The 15,053-nt window shown below is 47.7% G+C and overlaps 1 protein-coding gene across 1 annotated transcript in view; it reads left to right on the top strand.

Annotated features, from left to right (window-relative positions):
• Positions 1–14,536, top strand: part of NOTCH1 (notch receptor 1) — a 77,749-nt gene extending 63,213 nt beyond the window's left edge. Inside the window, exons 21-34 of the mRNA XM_067541825.1 lie at positions 442–626; positions 1,436–1,568; positions 2,130–2,387; positions 2,492–2,604; positions 3,521–4,092; positions 5,433–5,861; positions 6,732–6,880; positions 7,491–7,707; positions 8,080–8,170; positions 8,437–8,602; positions 9,398–9,693; positions 10,201–10,348; positions 10,465–10,562; positions 11,288–14,536. Coding sequence (XP_067397926.1) covers positions 442–626; positions 1,436–1,568; positions 2,130–2,387; positions 2,492–2,604; positions 3,521–4,092; positions 5,433–5,861; positions 6,732–6,880; positions 7,491–7,707; positions 8,080–8,170; positions 8,437–8,602; positions 9,398–9,693; positions 10,201–10,348; positions 10,465–10,562; positions 11,288–12,721 — 4,289 coding nt within the window. The 3' untranslated portion in view covers positions 12,722–14,536. The remainder of the gene's footprint in view (positions 1–441; positions 627–1,435; positions 1,569–2,129; positions 2,388–2,491; positions 2,605–3,520; positions 4,093–5,432; positions 5,862–6,731; positions 6,881–7,490; positions 7,708–8,079; positions 8,171–8,436; positions 8,603–9,397; positions 9,694–10,200; positions 10,349–10,464; positions 10,563–11,287) is intronic.
• The last annotated feature ends 517 nt before the right edge of the window (positions 14,537–15,053 follow it).

Below are 15,053 nucleotides of genomic sequence, written 5' to 3'. Positions count from 1 at the left end.
GCTTTTGTGCTGCAGCGCCCCGAGGTCTGGTCAGCTCATAGAGGTGTAGGGTCAGATTGCCACGGAATGGCCCAGCTTTATTCAGACGGGGCCTGGGCAATGGGGACAAAGGTGACTGTGTACCACCACTGCACTTCCCTGGTTCCCAGGGCTGCTAGGGGCTAGTTCAGCCTCTGGCACAAGTCAAAGCAATCTCAGGGCTGCTGTAGTTTGCCTGGACTCGTAACAGCTCCCAGTGGCTGCCGTCCTGGCCGGAGCTCACCAGAGAGGCACAAAGGAGCCAAGCGGGGGCCAAACCTGGCCCTTTCACAGCCCGCTGAGGGGTGCTTTTCTCAGAGCCAGCCTCCCTTTGACTGGCCCGTTTTTGCACGAACACGCCCTTGCATCACTGGCCTTGTGTGCGCGCTTCACCGGGCCCTCCCCGGCCTTGTGCTCTCCCAGGGGTCGACGTGGCGCACCTGTGCAGGAACTCCGGCCTCTGCGTAGACACAGGCAACACGCACTTCTGCAGCTGCCAGGCAGGCTACACCGGCAGCTACTGCGAGGAACAAGTGGACGAGTGCTCCCCGAACCCCTGCCAGAACGGAGCTACCTGCACCGACTACCTGGGAGGCTACTCCTGCGAGGTACGCTGGCTGGCTGCCAGCCACAGACTACCCGCTGTCCGCCTCGCTCTGGGGGAGCGGGTGGGCCTTAGCGGTTAGCGCAAAGGGCTGGCAGACAGGACTCTTGGGCTCTGCTCCTGACTCTGCAGCTTCGGACACGGCCCTTCACTTCTCTGTGCCTAACTCTTCTCCAGCTGTGCAATGGGATTAACAGCATGGCCTGGGCCAGGCCAATCATAATCCATTCGAGCTGGTAGAGTGCTTTGAGATCCATGGAGGGCAGGTCCTCTGTAAGTGCTAATTATTGCCTCTCTTTATAAACGAAGCTGTCCAAACTTCCGCCGAACCACACTGCCTCACTGGCAGCTGACTAGTTCCCTCTGGGCTAACCCTGGTTTGCATAAAATGGAGTAAATTGCAACTGCAGTACTGAGGCACAGCATTGCTGGGGAGGGCAGTGAAAGCTCTGATTAGTCCATGCTTTGGACATCCTGGCCTGTAATCAGGGCTAGCATAACCCCCACATGACAGCTAAAGGAAGAGACAGGCCCTCAGATACCTCAGGGATGGGAACAGCATAGGAACCTGAGATTGGGTTACCGAGGGAGGTGGTGGAATCTCCATCCTTAGAGGTTTTTAAGGCCTGGCTTGCCAAAGCACTGGCTGGGATGACTTAGTTGGGGTTGGCCCTGCTTTGAGCAGGAGGTGGGACTAGATGACCTCCTGAGGTCCCTCCCAACCCTCATCTGCTAGGATTCTGTGATTGGAATAGAACAGGTTCATTATCAGAGTGAATACAACTAAAGGTTCCCTTTGTTCTTCCCTTGCAGTGTGTTGCTGGCTATCACGGAGTTAACTGCTCGGAGGAGATCAATGAGTGCCTGTCTCACCCATGCCAGAATGGAGGAACCTGCATCGATCTCATCAATACCTACAAATGCTCTTGCCCCAGAGGAACTCAAGGTAAATTAACGGGCAGTACTTTTCTGAGTACCGATATCCTTGGTACGTGCTCATTAGCTCCTGTGTACACACACTGGTCTTAACGGTGGAAGCAGCTGCAGTAACAGAGGATTACAGTAGCTTGTTAACCCAGCCATCAAGGAGCTCAAGTGGTCTTGTAACCCGGGGCCCAATGTACACTGTGCTGGCCAGGGACCGGGCACCCTCCATTCCCACTGACATGGCTGCCTCAGCCTGTTTGTGGGGGAGATGGGCAAGCAGCTACTCACACTGCAGGAGGAGACCCCATGTGACTGGCCCTGTTATTATCTTACATGTGACCAGAGACCAGTGCCTGTCATGCTGACTGTGTCTCATTGTTTCCTTGTACTCCCCCATCAGTCTCTCTCTTTCCATCTGCTGTCTCTTGTCCTAGACTTAGATCATAAGCCCCTTGTCTTTTGGTTCTTTGTTTGTACAGCTCCCAGCACAATGGGGTCCCGGGCCATGACCAGAGACTTTAGATGCTAGGGTAATGCAAAAAATAAATCGTCATAACGGTTGCTCCCCATCTGTCCTCAGGGGTGCACTGTGAAATCAACGTTGACGACTGCAGCCCTTTCTTTGATCCCATCACTCTGGGACCCAAGTGCTTTAACAACGGCAAATGCACGGACCGGGTGGGCGGCTACAGCTGCATCTGCCCGCCCGGCTTCGTGGGGGAGCGCTGCGAGGGGGATGTCAACGAATGCCTGTCCAACCCGTGTGACGCGCGAGGGACCCAGAACTGCGTGCAGCGCGTCAATGATTACAAGTGCGAGTGCAGGCAGGGCTATGCAGGTGAGTGAGCCTTTCCCCCATCCACCTCCTGACGGGCCTGGCCCACGGACCCCGGGGCTGCTGGTAGCGCATCACACTCACGGGTGCTTCCTTCCCCTACACAGGGCGTCGCTGTGACACCGTGGTGGATGGCTGTAAGGGCAAACCCTGCAGGAACGGCGGAACGTGTGCAGTTGCTAGCAACACTGGCCGGGGCTTCATCTGTAAATGCCCCTCTGTACGTATCTAACTCCTTCCAGATTTCATGCAACAGCTCTGCTACGTGCTCATAGGAGGGCAGGCTAGGGGATCTAATGGTCCACTTGGCCTGAAAACCTGGCAAGCCCCTTGCTCACAAATCCCACTGCAGCCAATGGGACTCTGCATGTGGGAGTAACTGCTCATAGTCTGGTCTCAAATGGTTAGGGGGTTGCAGGGACTGTGGTAGCCAGGTCTGAGTGTGTCGAGGCCGTGACCATGGCAGAGGGAGAGGAATTGGGGCAGGTGACCCAAAGCAGAAGGATGCCACCTATTATCTTAACCAGGAGCAAAACGGAGATGTCAAGCAAAAAGAGATTTTGGCTGAGTAGCAAGGGGACAATGCCTAGTGGTGTGATCTGCTGGGACTATAGAAGAGGCTCCCAGGGGAGATGGTGGAAGCTCTGTTATTTAGGTCATTTAAAGCTGGACCGGATGAAGCGCTAGGAAATATCCTATGGGGAAGAGACCTGCTTTGGTTGGAGGTGGATGATCTCATGGTAGATGAGCATATAGATTTTTTTTTCTCCATCTGTACTTTCTAGGTAAATATGAAGGCTGTACTTTTGATTGATTATTTGTGATTCCTTAGGTAGGTGCCTGATTCCCAGTGACTTTCAATGGGGTTTAAGCACCTAATTCCCTTAGGCTTCCTTAGTAAATTACAACCTAAAGTTACGGTTATTGTTCCAGTGCAATGGCCAGGCTGGCAATAACAAAGATGAGAGAATTCAGTGTCTAACACAGAAGTGGGCACAAAACCAGCATGCTAGGTCATTGCTCTTCTGCTTTCTGTGTCTCCCTGTCAATGTGTTCCTCCTGATCACTGCTTCACAAGGCCGATGGCTGCAACGTCAGAAATGCTAACTCTGCCTACATCGCTCTTGTCTCCCCAGGGTTTTGTTGGTGCCACTTGTGAAAACGACTCACGCACCTGTGGGAACCTGCACTGCATGAATGGCGGCACCTGCATCTCCATCCACAAGAGCTCCAAGTGCATGTGTGCTCCTGCCTTCACGGGGACAGAGTGCCAGTACCCTGTGAGCAGCCCTTGCAATTCAAACCCGTGTTACAACGGGGGCACCTGTGAATTTTTCAGTGAAGCTGCCCCATATTACCAGTGCAGTTGCCCTGCAAACTTCAATGGCCTGAACTGCCACATCCTGGATTTTGATTTCCGGGGCGGCGTCGGCCAGGACATCACCCCACCTAAAATCGAGGAGAAATGTGAGATACAAGTTTGCACAGGGTATGCTGGGAACAAGATCTGCGATGGGAAGTGCAACAACCACGCCTGTGGCTGGGACGGAGGGGACTGCTCCCTCAACTTCAACGATCCCTGGAAGAACTGCTCCCAGTCGCTGCAGTGCTGGAAGTACTTCAACGATGGGGTGTGCGATTCGCAGTGCAACAACGCCGGGTGTCTGTATGATGGCTTTGACTGCCAGAAGATGGAAAGGCAATGCAAGTAAGCCACCTCCTCCTCGCCGTTTTCACTTCAAAGCCAGGGTCTTTATGCTGATTATCAGAGGAACTATAATGCACACTTTCCGCACTCGGAAAATACCGAAACAGGCAAATCCTCCTTTCTTTAAAGCTTGTTTTGCTTCTCTAGATGCTATTTCATACCATGTGGGGCCAAATCCTGAGCGACCTCAACATCCTCTGCCTTCACTGGGAGTTGTAGGTGTTCAGCAACTTCCTGGGTTTGGCCTTTCTTGTTTGCCTTACTTGCCACGTTATGTATAACACCCCGGTTGGCTGCCTCTGGAGCACGTCTGCTGCTGGAGCATGCTGCATAGGAATTCGCCACTTTGGTGAATTCTTCTCAAATGGTAGCAGTGCCTTGTTGAGTTTGGCACAGTTAGTGCTTACAGGGAGATCAGCAAGAAACCAGGAGGGTGCTACCAGGAAATGGTGCTCATGTTACAACGGGTGGGGCTCTCAGACTTATAGACTTTAAGACGAGAAGGGACCATCATGATCATCCAGTGTTTCTCAACCTTTTTGATGTGAGGCTTGCTGCCTTCCTCAACTGTGTCGGGGAGATCTCTGGGACTGGCGCCAGTCCACAAACTGGCTATTGAGAAACGTGGATCTAACCTCCTGCACATGGCAGGCCATAGAACCTCGCCCACCCACTCCTGTAATAGACCCCTAACCTTTGGCTGAGTTACTGAAGTCCTCAAATCACAAATTAAAGACTTCAAGTTACAGAGAATTTGCCATTTACACTAGGGTTTAAACCTGCAAATGACCTGGGCCCCATGCTGCAGAGGTAGGCAAAAACCCCTCAGGATCTCTGCCAATTTGACCTGGGGGAAAATTCCCTCCCGCCCCCAGATATGGCGATCAGTTGGACCCTGAGCGTGTGGGCCTGTGCTGAAGCCATTTTGCTGGCATGCTGCCAATGGTACCAACTTTCAGAAGAGACCCCCAGCCACTTGCTGACATGTGCTGAGCATTCTTTTGCAACAGTATGCATTTGATCCCAGGTTCCTGGATAAATTCTGTTTTGGGGAATTGTATTCTGCCTCTCTCAACTTCCCAGGTCACAGTAATTGTCTTCGCTTCCTATCTGAAATTGCTACCTACAGTTTAACAGCTGCCATGTTTCACCCCAGAAGTGGTTGCTTTTCAGTGCTGTATAGATTCCCCTCTTTATAAGGTGATTTAGGATGTATCAGGGTGAGCAGTGCTGTTGTTACGGGAGAGAAATCCTTGACATTCCTAGCATGATCCTAGTAGATGGATAAGAGTGGCTGTTGGTGTAATTAATCCTTTTCCCTTTCTTTTCCTTCCACCTAGTCCTCTGTATGACCAGTACTGCAAAGATCACTTTTCAGATGGTCACTGCGACCAGGGATGTAACAGCGCTGAGTGTGAATGGGATGGTCTGGACTGTGCCAACAATATGCCTGAGAAACTTGCAGATGGCACTTTGGTAGTGGTGGTCTTGATAACCCCGGAGAATCTGAAGAACAACTCCTTCAACTTCCTCCGGGAGCTCAGCCGTGTCCTTCACACCAATGTGGTCTTTAAGAAAAACCCCAAGGGAGAGTACATGATCTTCCCATACTACGGCAATGAAGAGGAGCTGAAAAAGCACCACATCAAGAGGTCGACGGAGACCTGGTCGGACATGCCCAGTGCCGTCTTCAACACAGTCAAGACGTCCCTCTCGTCACGTGTCGGCGGAAGGCAGCGGAGAGAGCTGGATCAGATGGATGTCAGAGGGTGAGGGGGCAGAGAAAAGGCTTTCATTGAACAGCAGTTATTTTGCCTTATTGATATTCATAAGCCACACTAAGGAAAATCCTGCAGGATAGAGAATTTTGCCTAGATGTTGGTTTAAATATGAACTGGAATTAAATTTCTTATGCAGTGGAAGTTGGGAAAGGGGGGGCCAACACTGACAGGTTTCTGGCTTGGATTTTTTTTTTTTTTTTAAATAATGCTACAACTGACATGGCTAATGGAGGCCCATGTGTTGGCTAGCAGTCAGGCGGGGACTGGGAGTCAGAACTCGGCCGATGCTAGTTTCTTCAGGAAGTCACTTAGTTAAGCCTCGGTTTCCTCCTGGGAAATGCTGACTCTAGCCATCTGTTAGGAGGCTTACTTCCTGGGAGGTTGTAAGGTGCTTTGTGGCACTTGTTGCAAGGTGCTGTGTAGCTACAAAGGGCTCGATTCTCCTCCTACTCAAAGCAATGGAAGTCAGGAGTCCCTCCTCCAATGTCAGTGGAGACACGATGGGGTAAAACTGGTGTGAGAAGAGATTCAGGCCCCAAGTTTATTGTCGTTTATTACCCTACCATGTTTGTGTGATTTCTGTCATTGCTAAGGAAGGACATTCCTGCGTTGCTGAACAGCTGACAAATAGACGTGGGGCTAATCCTACAGCCTCAGTCAGGTAAAACTCCGATTGACATTAGCGGGAGCTTTGCCTAACTTAGGTCTGCAGGATTTGGGCCATGCATGAGTAAACAGGTTTGTTTTCACCATCTTAATCCATACCAATGTGGGGTTATGGGAGGAACAGACCTAGGTCCTGACTTTCCTTCAGTCTGATCATTGCTCCCCAATCCCATTCACTCTCCTTCCATACAGGTCCATCGTATACTTGGAAATCGACAACCGCCAATGCATCCAGTCCTCCTCACAATGCTTTCAGAGCGCAACTGACGTGGCAGCTTTCCTGGGTGCCTTGGCCTCTCTTGGTAACCTGAACATCCCCTACAAAATAGAAGCCGTTAAAAGTAAGTATGTCTGGCAGCTGCTGGAGGGAATGAGACTGGAGGTGATTGAAACTTTCCAGTCGACATCTGTGATCCAATTAGCCAGCCAGCCAGCCTCAGAAATGCTGTATCCAGAGACAGTTCGGCTTTAATAACCTTGAATCTTTGTTGTTTTTAAGTCTCTGTTAATAAACTAATTTTGTACTAATTTTTTTTATTTTGCTTAGTTCGGGTTTATTTCAAAATCATTACAGCTAAAAAAGGGGGGGAAAAAACCCAACTCCAATCAATCAATGACATGTGAGGAGCTGGAGTTTGTATCTTCGAAATCCCCCTGAATCCTTTTGTCTTAACAGCTCAATGAGAGCGCAGTGATTTGAAGTTTGTTAATCCTTTTCCTTAAAGAAGAAAAAAGTAAAGCTGTCTCCTGATGCAACCGGCTTGTGCAGAGGAGAATTTCCCAATAGTTTGCGGTTCTGATTAATAGCGTATAAAATGACCTTATTTTGGGGGATGATTTAGCTCAGCCATAGGTACCTCTATTAACTAATTTCGCTTCATTTGCGCTCCATCACCAGTTTGATATGCAGCTTAATGTCTCAGTTTCTCCATGTGCCCCACTCTTTTTTAGGTGAAACAGCTGAGCCCCCGAGGAACGCCCAGTTGTATCCTATGTATGTGGTGGCGGCAGCACTCGTCCTTCTTGCTTTCATTGGAGTGGGAGTGGTGGTGTCTCGAAAGCGGCGCAGGGAGCATGGGCAGCTCTGGTTCCCAGAAGGCTTCAAAGTGACCGAGTCAAGCAAGAAGAAGCGACGAGAGCCACTTGGGGAGGATTCCGTTGGGCTGAAGTGAGTAATCTCCCTGTTAACATGTTAAATACTGGGGAGTGCAGCTGTTAATGCAGCGCTACTCTAAAGGAACCTTCAGAGGTCTCTCCTTTAGTGCTTTCTATGATGCAGCCGGGAAAAAGATTATCAAGAGTTCTCAGGATTTTGCAAGAGGACAACAATACTCTAGCTTGATGCGGATTTTAATGTTCTGCAATTAATATGCCATTAGTAAAAAGTGAGGTGAAACTTTGGGGGGAGGGTCTTTCTCTAAATTGCCATGTTAATTTCTTCATTTAGTTTTTCGCATGTAGAGAATGTGATCCATTGCCCCTCCGTTTTTGCAGAAAAACTAATTACTTGTCTTTTTTTTTTTTTTTTTTTTTTTTAAAGACCCCTGAAAAATGCTTCAGATGGCACCTTGATGGATGACAACCAGAATGAATGGGGTGATGAAGAAACCTTGGACACTAAGAAGTTCAGGGTAAGCTAACAGTAACTTTAGCTCACTGGGCTTTCAATGAGCTAGTTCATCAGCAAGGTGAAGAGTGCTATGGACCTAACAGAATGGTTTGCTCTCAGGGTTCCAGACCATGCTGATCACAACTTCTGACGCTCCTTTTCAACCTATGTGTGATGTAAATGTAGCTTTGACTCTTACAAAGCTTTTCATTTTAACCCTCCTTTTTTATATCTTCTCTGGCATTTTCCATGAAGTCTGACTTTCAGCTTGCTTTTGTCCTTTCCTAGTTTGAGGAGCAGGCGATGCTGCCAGACATGGACGATCAGACAGATCACAGGCAGTGGACTCAACAGCATCTAGATGCAGCCGACCTTCGCATTTCGTCCATGGCACCCACCCCTCCACAAGGTGAAATCGATGCAGATTGTATGGATGTCAACGTTCGAGGTCCTGGTAAGGGAGATTTCTTTGCTCTGATGCTTGCATAATTTTTATCTACAACCCTCATTCTCTTTCTACAGTTGAGCAGTGCACGATTATCTGTCTAGTTGCATTTCTAATATGCCTATTTCCATGCTGGCATTTACACATCAGTCATTACGTAACCTAACAGAAGTGCCCCACCTAGAAGTCCTTCCATGTTGCATTGCTACTGGTCTGTATAATTTAAGGATATTTGATCTTTTGGCATTTTGTTTTCCATAAAATCCTTCCTTATTTAACCACAGAGAGGGAAGTCAGAAAATCAAAGAGATTAGAGATGGGGGAAAATACTCATTAGGTCATGCCATTCATCTCCCTGCCAGTGCAGGATTGGTCCCTATAGGATATTTCTGAGTGTTTTCTTGTCTAGTCAGGTTTTAACTATCCCCAGCATCAGAGCTTCATCCACTTCCCTTGGGAGACTGTTCCACAGCCAAATAAAGAAAGCTTTTAAACTTCAGTACAGTGCAACCGTATTCTGTATAGTGTCTTCCATGTAAACCATGCCTTGAAATACTTTGGAGAGTTGAATCCAAGACAGCAGACAAACAGTGAGTGATGAGAAGCTACTGAATGAGGAATACTTTCAGACCTATATCAGAGGAAGGGTATTAATTAATGAGGGATTAGATAGCTAGGAACCAGAGCTTGATGTGCCAGGAGAACAAGCAGCCTCTGTGATTCAGAACATCTCATTGGAATCGTCCACATCCTGGAAGGGCAAAGAGCTCCTCGATGTTCATTGGGCTGCTCTTTGTTTTCCAGATGGATTCACCCCGCTCATGATTGCCTCGTGCAGCGGAGGAGGGCTGGAGACTGGCAACAGTGAAGAGGAGGAGGACGCTCCCGCTGTCATCTCAGATTTCATTTACCAGGGGGCCAACTTGCACAACCAGACAGACCGAACCGGTGAGACGGCACTCCACCTGGCCGCAAGGTACTCTCGCTCCGATGCTGCCAAACGCCTGCTGGAGGCCAGTGCGGATGCAAACACCCAGGACAACATGGGCAGGACTCCCCTCCATGCAGCTGTCTCAGCTGATGCTCAAGGGGTCTTCCAGGTACATCAAACTTAGTTAGCAACCTTGTCTGCTGCGAGCCTCTCTCTATTGGGTAAAGTGCCCGTGGGCGTCAGTTTTGTGTTAATTGATAATATCTTGAAATCTCCACCCTGTCCTTAATCAGCCAAGTCATCATGGATGTCAGTGAGACTTTTGCTGAGTAAGGACTTTAGGGTTTGCCCAATATTTAGTGCTGTGGAAAGGTATGATGATACAAGCCTTGGTGACGGAAGCAGTCTCTGTAGTCACAGAACAGGCGCCGCCCGGTGGCAGTGCAAGCTTCCCCAGCGCTGTCCTGCTACTGTGAGCCACTCCTGAACTGGATGGACCAACTCTAGGGACAAGAGGGGGAGTTGAGCCTTCACAGCATCTTCTAGGCCTTGATCTCTCTGTAGTGGCTCCCAGCAAGAGGGCTGGTAGCTTTTATTATGCAGACACCTCGCTGCAGTATCAGCTGCTTTCTCCTAATGTTTGGTTTCCCCCGTGCTTTCATCTCTTTCTGGGCAGATCCTGATTAGGAACAGAGCAACCGATCTGGATGCCCGCATGCACGATGGGACCACACCGCTGATCTTGGCAGCTCGCTTGGCCGTGGAAGGCATGTTGGAGGATCTGATCAACTGCCATGCAGATGTCAATGCAGTGGATGACCTAGGTACTTGCAGCCTTCTGAAACATGCAGCACTGTCTGAGGGGCTGAGGGCAGGGAATATTTGTTATGACTCCAACTGCTGACTAATGCATGCTATATTTCACCGCCTTCTTCCCTAGGCAAGTCAGCACTGCATTGGGCAGCTGCTGTGAATAATGTAGAAGCGGCTATGGTGCTGCTGAAGAATGGTGCCAATAAAGACATGCAGAACAATAAGGTATGGATCTACAGGGCTGGCACATGCCAGGCCATTATTTTCCTTGTACAAGTAAATCCAAGGATCATATTTTGCCTAAAATGTAACCTTGGCTTCCAGATGGTGAGGTTCTTACCTAATTTTTACTCCAATTGAAGCTGATGAGCGTTGGCTTGAATTTGGAGCCCAAGTGTTGGTCCCGTATGCGGTGTTAGTGACCTGTGCACTGTTGGAGCAGGAGGAAATAACAAGTGTTAGTTTGCTCACCTCACTGCGTCTTTTAGGTTAAGGTTGCATGTGGTTAGTGGTTTCATACTGGATATGGATGAGATGACTCACAGAATTCAACACAGAGGCATTCAGCAACGTCTTTCCATTGGCCTCACCAAAAAAGGGTCACAGAAAACTCCCCCAGCCTAGTGTTCAACCCAGTTCCGTGACTAGTTGGAGTCCAACTTTCCCATGAGTATTGTCCCCACTCTGTCACCCCAGCAGCCAATCTACAGCCTTTTATCTGCACACTTGTGCCAGAAGAGAGAAGCTGTGCAGGGAACTGTGACTCTGCCCCCTACCTTGGCATAGGGTTGACCTCCATGAATTTATGACCCTAGCAATTATTCGTGCAGCCACTTAGCTTCCTAATTAATAGTGATGTCTTCTCATCTAAAATAAAAACCGGGTTGTGTCAGCCAGGGAAACCTGAAGCTTTGAGGTTTTAAAACCAACTGTCTCCACTGTGTTTCTAGGAGGAGACACCATTGTTCCTTGCAGCCAGAGAAGGGAGCTACGAAACTGCCAAAGTGCTCCTGGATCACTTTGCGAATCGTGACATAACAGACCACATGGACCGGCTCCCGCGGGACATCGCACAGGAGCGCATGCACCATGACATTGTGCGACTGCTGGACGAGTACAACCTGGTACGGAGCCCACCGCTGCATAATGGTCCGCTTGGGGCAGCCACCCTGTCTCCTCCGCTCTGCTCTCCCAACAGTTACATTGGCAACTTGAAACCCGCTGTCCAGGGGAAGAAAGCTAGGAAGCCAAGTACCAAGGGCCTGAGCTGCAATAGCAAAGATGCCAAAGACATCAAAGCCAGGAGAAAAAAATCACAGGATGGGAAAGGTTGCCCTCTAGACAGCTCTAGCGTGCTGTCTCCAGTCGACTCCCTGGAGTCACCCCATGGATATCTGTCAGATGTTGCTTCACCTCCACTGATGACCTCTCCATTTCAGCAGTCCCCTTCCATGCCTCTGAATCACCTGCCAGGCATGCCTGATGCCCACATGAGTATCAACCATCTCAGCATGGCAGGAAAGCAGGATATGGCAATGGGCAGTTCCAGCAGGATGGCCTTCGATTCAGTGCCCCCGCGTCTCTCTCACCTGCCTGTATCCAGCCCCAGCACAGTCATGAGCAGCGCACCCATGAATTTCAGTGTGGGCGGCGCTGCCAGCCTGACTGGGCAATGCGACTGGCTAACAAGGCTGCAGAACGGGATGGTCCAGAACCAGTATAACCCGATGAGAAGCAACATCCAGCCCGGGGCTCACCAGCAAGCCCAAGCCCTTCAACATGGCATGATGACCTCCCTGCACAATGGCATGCCCACCACTACCTTGTCGCAGATGATGAGCTACCAGGCCATGCCTAATACCCGGCTGGCCTCCCAGCCCCATCTGATGCAGGCCCAGCAGTTGCAACAGATCCAACAGCAGCAGAATTTACAGCAGCAGCTGCAACAGCAAAATGTGCAGCAGCAGCAGCACAATGCCAGCTCAAACACCAACGGTCACATTGGCCAAAATTTCCTCAGTAACGAGCTAAGCCAGTCAGACATGCAGCAGGTGAGCAGCAGTGCCATGACCATGCACACCATTTTGCCTCAAGAGACCCAGATCCTATCGACGTCTCTGCCCTCCTCCCTCAGCCAGCCCATGACCACCACCCAGTTTTTAACTCCGCCCTCTCAACACAGTTACTCCTCCCCCTTGGACAATACGCCCAATCACCAGCTTCAGGTGCCAGACCACCCTTTCTTAACACCTTCCCCTGAGTCGCCAGACCAATGGTCAAGCTCGTCACCTCATTCCAACATATCTGATTGGTCAGAGGGGATATCCAGCCCTCCCACGAGTATGCAGTCACAAATGGGACACATCCCAGAAGCCTTTAAGTAAAGAAGGTGTTTCAGAGACATTGACACACAGTAGGACTTAAGATCATCTTTTAAAAACATCTTCTAAGGACACTGGGTGCTTTGACTGAAGGATTCTTTTTTATATGTTTTTTATACAAAATAAGACAATGTTTAATCTTTTTTTAGTATTTATTTATCTACTTTTTATTTTACATGAAAACACTGCCTTTTTATTTATATGTTCTATTGTTAAGAACTCAAAATGAGACACTTCAGTTGTGCTACAAGTAATTAAAAACTATTAGATCTTTTATAGAAAATTCTTTCTTGTTTTCTGTGGGTGTTTTTTAATATGTTGATTTGCTGGGGCAGGGGTTGTTTGTTTTTTGTAAAGTTATAAGCAAAGATTCGTGATTCTGAAATGCCATTTATTTATTGATTTTTTTTTCTTTCAATCCCAGAAAGAGTGGGAGGGGAAAGGGGAGGAATTAACTACAGATGTCACCCCTTGAAAAAATTGTAAATTAAGTATGAATTGATTTTTGAAATGTACTTTAAAATGTTTTCTTGGGTGTTATCTGAGAGGACATTTTATGGTACCAGTCATGAATCTTTGTTTAAAGTTTCAGTATTATATAGCTGTACATTTATCTTAATACATAGAAATTCTTGTTTTCTTTTTCTATATATATTTAAATGATGTCTATTATCAAAAAATCAGGATTACAGACCTGTGATAGGTTCTAAGCTAAAAAAAAATCTACATAACATTGTTGCTGCCTAGAGAAACAGAACATTTGCCAAATCTATTGAAAATCCATACCTATGGAGTCTGTGCAGCAAAGGAAAGTTCCTTTTACCATGAATGTCTTTATTGGGGTTTTCTGCAATTCACTGAACAACAATTTAAACAATAAAAATGCCAGGATTTGGACTTTTAGAATCACATCCTTCTTTTAAGGATGACATGTCCTATTTTAAAGAGGCATTTGTCAAGTACTGTAAACCAACTTGAATGGAAGTTAACAGAGCCTTACAGTGCTTGACCACAGTGTACTATCCATCTCTAACATTCAAGCTCTTTTTGAAATGCTGAATTTTTGGGTTTGCAATTTAAGGTGGTGCTAGGTTTGGATGTAGTCCTGACCTATCTCACCTGGAGCGCAAAAAGTTAAATTAGGAGACACAGACAAACTGGGCTGCTGAGCCCATGTTTTTAAATGTTGACGTTTTATTCTTGCTAGTTTGGAGTGATGCACTGGGTTTATGTTGATGCACACTCTTTTGTGGAGGTGGAGGGAAAATGTAAAATACAGTATAAGCCTATGGCAGATCTAATGTTTGTAAATAAGTTTTTTAAAAGGTGGATTTTGTTTCAAAAATCTAAATGAACAAGTCTTAAGTATATCATGCTGATTAGAGGTGTCAGAATATTGCTCAGCCATTGACTGCAAAAGGAAAGCAAACACTATGCACGCATCCGTGTACTGGTCATTCACTCAACTAAAATGCAGTCAATCAAGGAAACCTAAGAAAAGGGAAAGATTCCTCGTCCCTTTTAGTTATAACGCCAAATATGATTTACATTTCTCAAAGGCACAAGGCTTGCTGCAGTCCCTTGTGTGCTCATCTCTTAGTAAACACTTACGGAGCATTGTTATTGTGACATCCCTAATACGAGTGATTTAAACATCACATGGTGTTGAGTCTTCCTATGTTTTATAAACTAGAATGTAGTTTACGAAAAAATCTTCTGTAATAAAGTTATCTACCTGCAAAGTTGTAGTTTGCAAAAATGATGTATTTTTTGGTTAACTGATTTGCAATAAATGATGCTCATGGGCATCTAGATTTTACTAAATCTCGAACGTGATTTTTTTTGACATGTGTCGGTAGAATTGTTGACAAACTCCCCAGGCTGCCTGGGCTGACACCTCATCGGATCTGAAGGCTGTGTGAAAATCCTGCATCTCCAAATGAAACACTGGCACCTTCTTAATATATTGTTTGCTCATCTAAGGCCCAGTCCAATTTTTGTTGAAGCCAATAAAGGGAGTCCCATCGGATGCCATTCGCTCTTTTGGCCATAGCATCATACTGGGAGCTCACGTTCAGCAGATTGTCCACCGTGCCTCCCAAATCTTGTTCAACCAGTGGGGTGTGACCTGGTGGAAGTTACAAGGGGATGCCCTCTAGATCACACCCCACTGGATATAGGGCTGCTATCGATCCAGGATTGTCCTGGCTTCTCCAGGAATTAAAGATTACTCTTTAATTCAAGATTATGTCATGTGTTGAAACCTCCAGGAATACATCCAACCAAAATTGGCAACCTTATTATAGCAGCAGATAATTACCATAATCCCATAGTT

Source organism: Emydura macquarii, unplaced genomic scaffold (assembly GCF_026122565.2).
Source record: "Emydura macquarii macquarii isolate MOO-44397 ecotype Brisbane River unplaced genomic scaffold, CSIRO-AGI_Emac_v2 contig_691, whole genome shotgun sequence".
In the NCBI taxonomy this organism is placed as follows: Eukaryota; Metazoa; Chordata; order Testudines; family Chelidae; genus Emydura; species Emydura macquarii.
This window is presented reverse-complemented; position numbering and strand designations above follow the sequence as displayed.